The 12348-nt window shown below is 45.7% G+C and overlaps 1 protein-coding gene across 5 annotated transcripts in view; it reads left to right on the forward strand.

Moving 5' to 3' along the window:
* HECTD4 (HECT domain E3 ubiquitin protein ligase 4) overlaps nucleotides 1–12348 on the forward strand; it is a 195351-nt gene that overhangs the window by 76034 nt on the left and 106969 nt on the right. For all 5 annotated transcript variants that reach the window (XM_058691661.1, XM_058691662.1, XM_058691664.1 and 2 more), the window contains exon 8: nucleotides 11040–11232. In XM_058691661.1, coding sequence (XP_058547644.1) covers nucleotides 11040–11232 — 193 coding nt within the window. The remainder of the gene's footprint in view (nucleotides 1–11039; nucleotides 11233–12348) is intronic.

The raw sequence follows: 12348 nt of genomic DNA on the forward strand, positions 1-12348 counted from the left end.
TCAGAAGCTTAACTGGCTGAGCCACCTAGGCACCAATCCCTCCCCCCCCCCCCTTTTTTTTTTTTTTTTTTTTTTTAATTATTGAAGCCAAGTGCTGGGTACGTGGGGCAGGGCGGTGGGGAGAGCTCTTGTGTACATTTAAAAAAGCACCCTATTGGGGCGCCTGGGTGGCTCAGTAGGTTGAGTGTCCGACTTCGGCTAAGGTCATGATCTCGAGGTCTGTGAGTTTAAGCCCCGCATCGGGCTCTGTGCTGACTGAAAGCTTGGAGCCTGGAGGCTGCTTTGGATTCTGTGTCTCCCTCTTTCTCTGCCCCTCCCCCACTCATGCTCTGTCTCAGAAATAAACATTAAAAAAAAATTAAAGCAGATAGCCAAGGATCTCTAGACCAATGAGGAAAGTCTCCAGTATGAAAATAGGAAATCAGAAGAACAGCCACTAGGGTTTACAATATTCTACTCCTAGCTGTAGGAGATACGAGAACATCTTGCATTCGTACAATATAGCACAGGGGCTCCTAAAAAATAAATAAATAAATAAATAAATAAATAAATAAATAAATAAAAGCTCCTGGGAGTTAAAACTATGATGGTCGGGGTGCCGGGGAGGCTCAATCAGTTAAATGTCCGACTTCGGCTCCGGTCATGATCTCACGGTCCGTGAGTTCAAGCCCCACGTTGGGCCGTGTGCTGACAGCTCAGAGCCCGGAGCCTGCTTGGGATTCTGTGTCTTGCTCTTCCCTGCCCTTTCCCCACTCATACTCTATTTCTCTCTCTCAAAAATGAATAAATGTTAAAAAAAAAAAAAAAAAAAAACAACTGTCAACATTTAAAAACAAAATGTAAGAAATCTCTCAAAGGGCAAAAATAAAAACAAATAGAAGAGTTGATAAATGTGGAGGAACAATCCCTCTAAAGTCCTTGTTGATAGGAGTTCCAAAAAGGAACAGAAAACCAAGAGGGTGGCATGATCAAAGAATATGGAAAAAAATGTCAAACTAGAGGGCACAGGTGTCTAGATGAACAGATATCTGACATGGTGAATGAAAAATGCCCAGCATGTGGCATATCATCCTGAAATTTCAGATTATCGTGGTGTAAAGAGAGGGTTGTGAAGCTTCCAGAGAAAATCATGTACAAATGATAAAATCATGTATAAATGATGTGGAATAAGGAAAGCACTACACTATTTAGTAGCATTATTGGATACACAAATGGAGTAGCACTCTCAAAATTCTGAGGGAAAGTGATTTCCAGCCCAGAAGTTAGCAGTCCTCCAAAGTGTCCATCAAGTGTAGAGACAACAGAGATTTCTAGACCTCGCCGTTATACAATCAAAAGCCCATACCTGCTCTGGAGGAAATCGAACTAAAATAGCCCCTGTCAGTGGCATAAAATAGAAAGTTGGGGCTGAAGGAACTTGATCTAGATTAAAAGAACAACCTTTGAATCATTTTTGGAGTCTGAATCAAACCATTAAGGAACATTTTGGAGACAGTTTGGAATTTGAATATAAAATGAGTATTAGATAAAACCAAGGCATTATTCTTAATTTGTTTTTAAAGTATGCAAATGGCATTGTGGTTCTGTGAGAATGTCCACATTTTTTAGAGCTGTGTAGTGAAGTATTTGGAAGTGGAATTAGAGTGTTGACTTTGGCTCAGGTCATGATCTCGAGGTTGGTGAATTCAGGCCCTCGTCAGACTCCATGCTGACAGCATAGAGCCCGGAGCCTGCTTCAGATTCTATGTCTCCCTCTCTCTCTGCCCCTACCCCGCTTATGCTTGGTTTCTCTCCCTCTCTCTCAAAAATGAATAACATTAAAACAAATTTTTAAAAAATAAAACGCTTGAGCCAAAAAAGTGATAGGTCAAGCCTGTGTGGCAATATCTGGATAAGAGTTGAATCTGGAGGAAGGTTCATTGGTCTATTCTCTATTTTTACATGCTTGAAATTTTTCATCAAATAAAAAATTAAGCATCACCAGCCTCTAGTTTAGCAGTTTCTAAAATGCTGATTTGGGAAGCTAAACACAGATATCTGTGCCTATGGTACTTTCACGGAATGGAACACCGTACAGCCATTAAAAAGAACAAGGCTGATCTGCATAGACCAAGCAGGTCAATTTCCAAGTTCTGTCGTTTAGCACAATAAAGCTAGGTTCAGAACACTGTATTCCGTACCTGCTATAAAAAGGTGGAGTTGGGGGTGCAGGTTCCTTCTGCAAGTGTCCTCCTACATTAACAGCTTTCCTCTAGATGGATCGTTCAGCACAGCATACGGATACATCAGAGGATATCCTGTCTTGGGGGGGGGAGAAAACCCAAAAAACTGCCTTGACCCGTGCCCGCCTCCAGTCCCCTGTTTTTGGCTCCCTTTATAGCACTACTCTTGAAAGAGTTTATTCTTCCTGTTTTTATGTTCTTTCCTACCATTCTTCAACATTTTTTTTTTTTTTTTTTTTTTTTTTTGGGACAGAGAGAGACAGAGCATGAACAGGGAGGGGCAGAGAGAGAGGGAGACACAGAAGCGGAAACAGGCTCCAGGCTCCGAGCCATCAGCCCAGAGCCCGACGCGGGGCTCGAACTCACGGACCGCGAGATCGTGACCTGGCTGAAGTCGGACGCTTAACCGACTGCGCCACCCAGGCGCCCCTCTTTCCTACCATTCTGTCTTGAGCCTGCTCTAGTCGGTCGCGTATCTTCACATGCCACCAGAGCAGTTCTTCCACGTTTGCCTGGGACTTGCACCTTATGGAGTTCGAGGTCTACTTTGTGTCTTTTTCCTTGACCTTTTAGCAGTATTTAATTCTTGAAACGGCTTTCTCTTTGCTTGTGGGACCTCCCATAGGACTTCTCCTGCCAGTGGTTACTCCTGCCCTGCCCCACCTTCCCTACTTCTCAACGATTACGTGCTTCCGGACCTATTTCCGGATGCCTTCTGTTGCTGCCTGCTCTTACTCACTGGCTGGTCTCCTGTCGTGTAGCTGTAAACACCTCTATCTATGCTGGTGCTCAAATCTGCTCAGCCAGAACCTGTCCCCAGAGCGCTGGCTGCATATCGATGTGGGTGTTTGTTTGTACGTGCGCAGGATATGAGACTCTTCCAGTCTGATCATCACCGCAAGCTAAATGTGCCCCCAGCCACACTTCTGGTTTTACCCCAGAGCTGCTCTTCCCGCAGGCTTTCCCTTTTCAGTTGATGGCATCGGTGTCCTTCCAGTGCTGGCAAGAGACCTTTACTGTTCCTCTTTAGACGTTTGTTTATTCTGAGAGAGCACACACAGGGAAGGGGCAGAGAGGGGGTGAGAGGATCCCAACCGAGCAGGCTCCGCGCTGTCAGCACAGAGCCCCACAAGGGGCTCAGACTCACAAACCGTGAGATCATGACCTGAGCTGAGCTCGAGTTGGGTGCTTAATTGACTGAGCCACCCAGGTGCCCCCAAATAAGTAAACTTTTATAAAAGGAGAACTTGGCTAATAGCATTGAATTCTGCTGGGAAAGTCAAGATTGAGGCTGAAAGGGGTCTTTGGGTGGAGAATATGGAAGTTCTTGGTGGTAGCCTTAACAGGAGCAGCTGTGGGGGTTAGGAGGGGTGAAGCCAGGTGCAGTTGGTCAAGTATGGTGAAGAGGGTAAGACGACAAGAATAAATCTCTCCAGAGGTTTGTTATGAAAAAAAGGCGAGAAATGAGAGGGAGGTAGTGGAGTGGACCGTGGGGACGTTGAAGTATTTTTAACTTTGTTTTTAAAATTTTAAATGAACAGATAGTAAACTCGTCTGCTTCAAGACTGACAGATTATAGGGCTTAGCCTTAGACCTCTGATAAATGGCCTTGGCCAAACCAGACAAAAACTCATAAAATGAGGGCTTTCAACTAGACGATTCGAACTTTTAGCCCTGATATTCTCCCCCACCCCCTCCAGCTTTATTGGGGTATTACTAACAAAATGGTATACTTTCAAGGTAAAGATTTGACGTATGTGTATATTGTGAAATGGTTACCATCGAGTTAACACCTCCGTCGCCTCATGTGTTCACCACGTTTGTGTGTCTGTGTGTATGGTAGTGTTAAGATGTAACTCTTAGCAACTTCTAAGCTTATGATTACCTATAGTTACCATGCTGTACATTGGATCCCCAGGACGTATTCATTTTCTAACTGAAAGTTTGTACCCTTTGACCCACATCTCCCATTTCTCCCACCCTGCAGCCCCTGGCAACCATCATTCTTTCTGTGAGTTTGACTTTTTATCTTCTGGCGTGAGATCATAAAATGTTTGTCTTTCTCGGGCTGACTTATTCGCTTAGTATAATAGTCTCAAGGCCCATCCGTGTTGTCACAAATGGCAGGATTTCCTTTTTTAAAAGGCTGAATGCTGAACTTCATTTTCTGATTCACAAAAGCTTTTGGTTTCTAAATAGTATAAATATTTGCTACTTAGATGTGGCTCATGATAATCATTAGAAAGGATTAGGTTTGCTCTGAATTATGATTTCACCCAGATACTTGGAAGTACTGGTAAATTTCTCTCCAAGTTTAGTGATAGTTATATTGTTTTGAATACATTGTTTTTAAAAATCTATTTATGGGGCACCTGGGTGGCTCAGTCGATTAAGCATCTCTTGATTTTAGCTCAGGTCATGATCTCATAGTCATGAGATCCAGCCCTGCGCTGTCCACGCAGAGCCTGCTTGGGGTTCTCTCTCTTTCCCTCTTTTTGTCTGTCTCCTGCTTGCACGTGCACGTTCTCTCTCTCTTTCTCTCTCTCTCTCTCTCTCTCTCTCTCAAATGTTAAAATTAAAAAAAATTTCTAGGGGCGCCTGGGTGGCTCAGTGGGTTGAGCGTCCGACTTCGGCTCAGGACACGATCTCACAGTTTGTGGGTTTGAGCCCCTCGTCAGGCTCTGTGCTGACAGCTCAGAGCCTGGATCCTGCTTCGGATTCTGTGTCTCCCTCTCTCTCTGCCCCTCCGCAGCTCATGCTCTGTCTCTGTCTCAAAAATAAAAACAGTAAGGGGCGCCTGGGTGGCGCAGTCGGTTAAGCGTCCGACTTCAGCCAGGTCACGATCTCGCGGTCCGTGAGTTCGAGCCCCGCGTCGGGCTCTGGGCCGATGGCTCGGAGCCTGGAGCCTGTTTCCGATTCTGTGTCTCCCTCTCTCTCTGCCCCTCCCCCGTTCATGCTCTGTCTCTCTCTGTCCCAAAAATCAATAAAAAACGTTGAAAAAAAAATTAAAAAAAAAAAATAAAAACAGTAAAAAAAATTAAAAAAATTTTAAATCTATTTACATAGTTATAAAATTCAAATGGTACAAAAGTCTCTCCTTCACCTTGCCTCCTGATTCAGTTTCCCTTGCTGCAGGCAAGTAACATTAACACTTTCTCCTGTATTCTTCCTGAGATAATATGAACGTGTACAACTATGCATGTATGATTTTTTCCTTTTCTGTTTTTACACAAATAGTAATTTGTTATGCTTTTTTTTTTTTAAGCTCTGTGATCAACGTGGGGCTTGAACTCATGATGCTGAAATCAAAAGTTGCACGCTCTACCAGCTGAGCCAGCCAGGCACCCACACTCCCAATTTTTTTTTTTAAGTTTTTTTATTTTGAGAGAGCGAGCACACATGGGAGGAGCAGAGAGAGAGAGAGAGAGAGGGAAAGAAGAATTTCAAGCAGGATCCACTGCAACATAAGCTTGAGGTGCAATATGGGGTTCAGTCAAACTCACGAACCGTGAGATTGTGACCTGAGCCCAAATCAAGAGTTGGATGCTCAACTGAGCCACCCAGGTGTCCCGGTATTTGGATTTTAAAAAAATTTTTTTTTAATGTTTATTTTTGAGAGAGAGAGCATGTGCGTGAGCGAATTGGGGAGGGCCAGAGAAAGAGGGAGGCAGAATCTGAAGTAGGACCCTGGCTCTGAGCTGTCAGCACAGAGCCTGATGTAGGACTCAAACTCAGGAACTGTGAGATCGTGACCTGAGCCGAAGTCAGACACTTAACCAACTGAGCCACCCAGGTGCCCCACTGGTATTTGGATTTTATTCCAGGGGACAATGGAGAGCTCAGAGAGTTCTGAGCAGGATCTGGTTTTAAAAGTTCATGGTAGATTTTGGGTCAAGAATAAAGCAAGATTTAAAGATTTGGGGCACCTGGGTGGCTTAGTTGAGCGTCCGACTTCGGCTCAGGTCATGATCTCGCAGTCTGTGAGTTCCAGCCTGGCGTCGGGCTCTGTGCTGACAGCTCGGTGTCTGCAGCCTCCTTCGGATTCTGTGTCTCCCTCTCTCTGCCCCTTCCCTGCTCATGATGTGTGTGTGTGTGTGTGTGTGTGTGTGTGTGTGTGTGTGTCTCTCAGCCAAAATAAATAAACATTAATTTTTTTAAAGATCCTTTAAGAGATTAACCAGCTATGGAAGAGTCCACATATTAGTTTTATAATCAGGAAAGAAATACTAAAAACCTATTTTTGGAACCTCGACTACCACCAGTGTTCTTCCTTGTCAATTTTTACGAAAAATCAGTGGAGTTTGATCTGCAAAATAGGCGTGTTGATACTTAAGATTGAGGGAAAGCTAAAGGATTGAAGCCTGGCTAAGATAAATAGGTAATCCTAGCAGGACTAACTAACTGGCTGTGCTTGTCTCAAAATGATTTCTTACGAACTCCGAGTGGAATAGGTAAGTAACCATTACATAAGGTAGACTATAGAAATATTGGAGTATGATGGAAAGAAATGGAATGGAGTAGATACCCTGCCTAACTGAAGCTATTAATATGAACAAATCTCTGACTTTGGGGGTATTTGAGTTATCTTCTGCTCAACAAGCGACCTTAAAACTAAGCGACTCTCAGCAGTAACAACTTACAGGTTGATGGGGCTCAGTAGGGTGGTGGTTCTTCGTTGCACGGAGGAAGCTGAGGTCATACTTGCAGCCTCATTCAGCTTGGAGCTTGACTGGGGCTGTCATGTTCACATCGGCCTCTCATTCTCCATCTTTTCAAGAGCACAAGTGCTCTTCTAGCCTGTGCTATGATAGCCTAGCGCTTGGGGTCACGGGCTTTTGACATTCTCCGACACTTAGATTCTGGCCTTTAAAACTACAGAGTAACTAAATCTCCTTTTTTTTTTTTTTTTTTTTTTTTACCTTTTCAGAACATATTTTTTACATCTTTTGTTCTGAGTTCTTCCTGCTCCCATATATACGTGCTCTCTATAAAAGGCTGTTCTTTAGATAGACTCGGTGACCATTTTACTGCTATTTTGTCCTCTTTATGTCCCTTCTGAAAGATATGGTCAGCATAGTAATGGACATGCTAGATCCCTTCTCTTTTCCCCTGGGTTTATTATTTCCTTTAAATTGTGATCTGGATGACTGAGATACCCTTCATTCATCAGTATTAATTCTGCACCCGCTCTGTTGCTTTGTCTGGGTAGCGGGGTAACAGGCCTTTGTTTTCAAGGAGCTCACATTAGTGTGGGGAGTTCGACAATAAGAAAGCAAATTAAGTAAATAAGAACAAAACCATCTCAGCTAGTGAAAAGTAAAGGAGGCGAGAAAATAAGATGATGTGACAGTGAATGGGGTGGAGGTGGGGAGCCACCCTGGTTTACCTGGCAGATCCGGCCTTTCTAAGGAAGGACATTGGAGCTGAGACCTGAATGATAAGCCACCATCCATCCTGACGGGTAGGGTGACCAACCATCCCAGTTTGCCTGGGACTGAGATTTCTCCAGTCATGGGACTGTCAGTGCTGAAACTAGGACATTCCCAGGCAAACTGAACAGTTGCTCAATCCAGGAAGAGGGAACAGCAAGTCCCAAGGCCTAGAGTTAGGAGGAAGTTTGGCATTTTAGAGGCAGGACAGAAGGCCAGTGCGGTCGAGGGTGTGGTGAGAAAGGGTGAGCAGAGGCAGGCGAGGCTGGGAGGTCTGTGAGTGACAGGCTATGTGGGCCTTGACGGTAGTTTGGGTTTAATAAGCCACTGTGGGGTTCTGAGACTGGAAGGACGTGGTTTTGTTTACATTGGTGAATGATCATTGGCTGGGTGTAGAGAGGAGAGCATAGGGTGCCGAGGTAGAAACGGGAGGCCAGTTGAGAGGCTGGTTCAGCCCTCAGGCTTGAGATGATGGTGGCCTGTGCCTGGGAGGCAGCCAGGAGGGAAGCTTCTTGGCACCACTAAGTCTCCCTCTGCTTACTCCTCTCAGCCTCTTCCCCTCCTTTCTAGGTCAGTAGCTTTTCAATCCTGAAGAGCTTCTTTGCCAAGCAGAGGTTCCCAGATTTACCATTCGTACGCCAAACCGCTCTCCTTTTTGCTTCCCCGGGTGCTTTATCAGTTTCTCCGTGTTTTCAGACAGTGACCCGACTAAGCCACCCAGGCGCCCCGCTTCTCGGTATTTTCAAAGTACTTGAACACAATGGTATAGTTTTTTTTTAAGGTCTCCATTGATTTTCTCATGGGGCCAGATTGGGTAATGCTTTTGAATGCCAAGCTTAGAGTGACTGATTTTTATCTTGGATGCCTTTGAAGGGTTCTTTCCAGAGTTGTGTGACATAAATAGAGCTATGCTTGGTAAAAGTTGCTCTAGCATGGCGGGGGGGGGGGGGGGGGGACGACACGGATGTGTTAAATTTTCAGCGACAGCAGGCTATTTGAGAGGAAATGCCTGGGAGCGGGAGGCAGTCGGAGATGGTGGGACTGAATCTCAGTAGCAGGGATGGGTCTGTTTATAGGAACGTGGGAGTCTTACCACGAAGAGGTGAGATCGGATTCAAGCGAGGACGCTGGTTTGTTTATTCAGCAAGGCATTGAGTACGTCTGAGTGCTGAGGAGGTTATGGTGAACAAGTCAGGCCGAGATCCCTGTTCTCAGGGACCTGGCATTCGGTCGGGGTGGGAGGTAAAAGAGTGAATTAATGAGTAAGATAGCTTTAGAGAGCGGTAAGTGCCATGTGGATAGCAAAACAGGGTGACGTGCTCTGGCCTGGGGAGGGGGGAAGGAGATTATTTTTAGATCAGTAGTCAGGGAAGGGGTCTTTGCGGAGGTGGCATTCTACCTGAGACCTGAGTGATTGGAAAGAGCCAGCCACGAGAAGATGTAGGGACAGAGTGTTCGAGGCAGAGGTCTTAGACACCAAAGGTTGGGTCTAATCCTAGGCAAGCTTCTGTTTGAGTAAGTGGAGATGGGGAACCAAAAAATAAGAGAGTAAGGAGGGTGGGGACCGTGTTGGTTCTGCTCACCAGCAGAGTACCTTCCACACAAGTAAGGATTCATATTAAAAAGACACAAAACAGGATCGTGTTCTGGAAAAAGAAATGGCAACAGCACAGCCCACATGGAAGACAAGGAAGAGGTCCATGGTTTTGGTTTTAGGTTACGCACGGACCGTTCAGCACATCCACTTATTAGAGGGGGCCAGGTTAAGTCGCTATAAAGGGGGAGGAAGTAGGGGCGAGGAAATAGAAATAGCATTTTTTGGACTCTCCAAGAACTCCTCTCTCATATCACTTGTGACTGTATCCTAAGAGTCTCCCCCACTGTGTGCAGCCTTCCCTGGGAATCTTTCCTGGCTGTGCTTCTGAACTTGCTTTCTCTTCTCTTTGCCAGTCTTTTACATTGGACTCCTTTGCCTTTTGTTTGCTTCTGTGAGCCTTGCCTCTCTGCACTCCTATTCCCTCTGGTCTCTGTACCTCACAGCTGCAGGCCAGTCCCACCCAGCTTTGCTGGTGGCATCAGTGTCTGAGGCTCCAGCCAGATCCAGGAGCCTGGGTCTGGAAGGGGGCAGAGAGATGCCGAAACTGGAGGAGATGTAATTTGAGGCATTTGCCAGTGAATGGAAGTGGAGAAAAGGCATGGTACTTCAGTGGGCCACCCAAGTCTTGTGTAAGGTCTGTGTGTGCTTGAAACCACGGAGAAGGAAGACCATAGGGAGACTGACAGCCAGATAACAGCGCAGAAGGGCCTTAATTAAGGGAGCAGTTAGGGGACAGAAGAGGAAGAATTAACCTTAAACTGCATGAGGTGAGTGCACTTCTTCCTCTGAATTAAGAGGAAAGGAAGGATAAGTGAAGCTGGATACAAAGATACTGGAGTTGGAAGAGAGATGAGTGGGAGAAACTTTTAGTAAGTGGTCTGGATCTTTTTAGCAAGAAAGACAGGTGCTCTGCTTGAAGTCAAGCTCGAGATCGGTGCAGGAATTTTGGAATCCTCACTGCAGAGGTTCTGCTGGGCAATCAAGTGTTGAAGGAAGGACTGGCGGGCACCAGCAAGGATCCAGCTGATGTTGGCACGTATTTTTTAGCAGACAAAGTCTGCCTTCCTCCAGGATTGCTGTGCAGTGCCCAAGCAGCTGGGGCTAATGTTAACTGCTGCTCATACAGAATTTGGATTTTAGCCACTAATTATATTTCAAGAAGACATTATCTTCCTGGTTATACTTAATAGCGAATCAAAAACTGATTGATTTGTTTTCCTCTCCTCTTACTTGTACCTGTCAGAAGCTTGTAATTAGCGAGAGCTGCCTGTGGAATTCAATATAAGGAATTTTAATCAACCTTTTGCAGATCCTATTAAACTTGGCTCCCTGCTTTTAGAATCTGTGCTGTTATGAAAAAAGAAAGCTCTTGAACTTAGCACAGCCTTTCTTTTGTTCTCAGTAGTTTCCATAGAACTTAAGTTCTGAGGCGTACATCTACTCAGGTGCAGGCTTTGGAAATACGTGTTTTTTTCTTTTTTTTTACGTTTATTTGGAGAGACAGAGTGCGGGAGTGGGGTGGGAGGGGCGGGCACAGAGAGGGAGAGAGAGAATCCCAAGCAGACGTGGCACTGTCGGTGCAGAGCCAGATGTGGGGCTTGAACTCATGAACCTCGAGAATCATGACCTGAGCTGAAATCCAGAATCGGACGCATAACCACTTGAGCCACCCCGGCGCCCCCTTGGAAATGTTTTCGAGCAAACGGATCGCGGGGATAATTCTCAAGTAGAAATCTGCCGACCTGGGGGAAACCACTATCTCTTAAGGGCCTCTTTTTCTTTAACTACTAGGTTGAAGATGGTGTATATGTAGCCAATCCGCTTCAGGAACGTACAATCCTAATGAGAAAAGAGGGCGAATCTGCAAAAAGCATTAACGAGATGCTTCTGAGCAGACTTTCACGCTACAGAGCTTCTCCATCCGCAACGCTGGCTGCCCTCACAGGCTCCACCATCTCCAACACTCTGAAAGAGGACCAAGCAGGTACGCTGCCCCTCACTTCCACTGCTTGCCTTGTGTAGCTCCATTCAGCTGTTGACATACATTTTAAGACTTAATTAATTTTTTTTAAATTTTGTTTTAACGTTTATTTATTTTTGGGACAGAGAGAGACAGAGCATGAACGGGGGAGGGGCAGAGAGAGAGGGAGACGCAGAGTCGGAAGCAGGCTCCAGGCTCCGAGCCGTCAGCCCAGAGCCCGACGCGGGGCTCGAACTCACGGACCGCGAGATCGTGACCTGGCTGAAGTCGGACGCTTAACCGACTGCGCCACCCAGGCGCCCCTAAGACTTAATTTTTAAAATTTTTATTTTTGTTTGTTTTTAATGTTTTTTATTTTTGAGAGAGAATGTGTGTGAGTGGGGGAAAAGCAGAGAGAGAGGGAAATGCCAAATCCAAAGCAGGCTCCCGGCTCTGAGCTGTCAGCACAGAGTCTGACGCGGGGCTCGAACTCACGGACCACGAGATCATGACCTGAGTCAAAGTCGGATGCTTAACCGACTGAGCCAATCAGGCGCCCAAGACTTAATTTTTTTAGAGCAGTTTTACGTTCACAGCGAAATTGAAAGGAAGGTAGAGAAATATCCCATAAACCTCCCGCCCCCACACACGCACAGCCTTCCTCATTATCCGGAGATGGTACCTTTGTTACAGTTGGTGAACCTACATCGAAACAACATTATCACCCAAAGTCCACAGTTTATTCTTGTTCACTCTTGGTGGTTTGGACAAGTACATAATGACATGTCTTCATCATTACAGGGTTATACACCGTAGTTTCACTGCCCCTACAAGTTCTTTGTGCTCTAGCTATTTATCCGTCCTCCCCCCGGTCCCTGGCCACCACTCCTTGTAGTCCTTGTAGTGTTGCCCTTGCCAGAACGTCCTATAGTTGGAGTCACACAGTGTGTAGCCTTTTCAGATTGGCTTCTTTCGTTAGTGATGTGTGTTTAAGTTTCCTTTATGTCTTTCCGTGGCTTAATATATTCAGCTTGTGATTAGTGAGAGGCTGCCTCTTGAATTTGGGTCGTGAACCCGTGAACCGCGAGATCACGACCAGAGCTGAAGTCGGATGCTTAACTGACTGAGCCACCCAGGCGC

The sequence above is a fragment of the Neofelis nebulosa genome, chromosome 11 (genome assembly GCF_028018385.1).
Source record: "Neofelis nebulosa isolate mNeoNeb1 chromosome 11, mNeoNeb1.pri, whole genome shotgun sequence".
Lineage (NCBI taxonomy): Eukaryota > Metazoa > Chordata > Mammalia > Carnivora > Felidae > Neofelis > Neofelis nebulosa.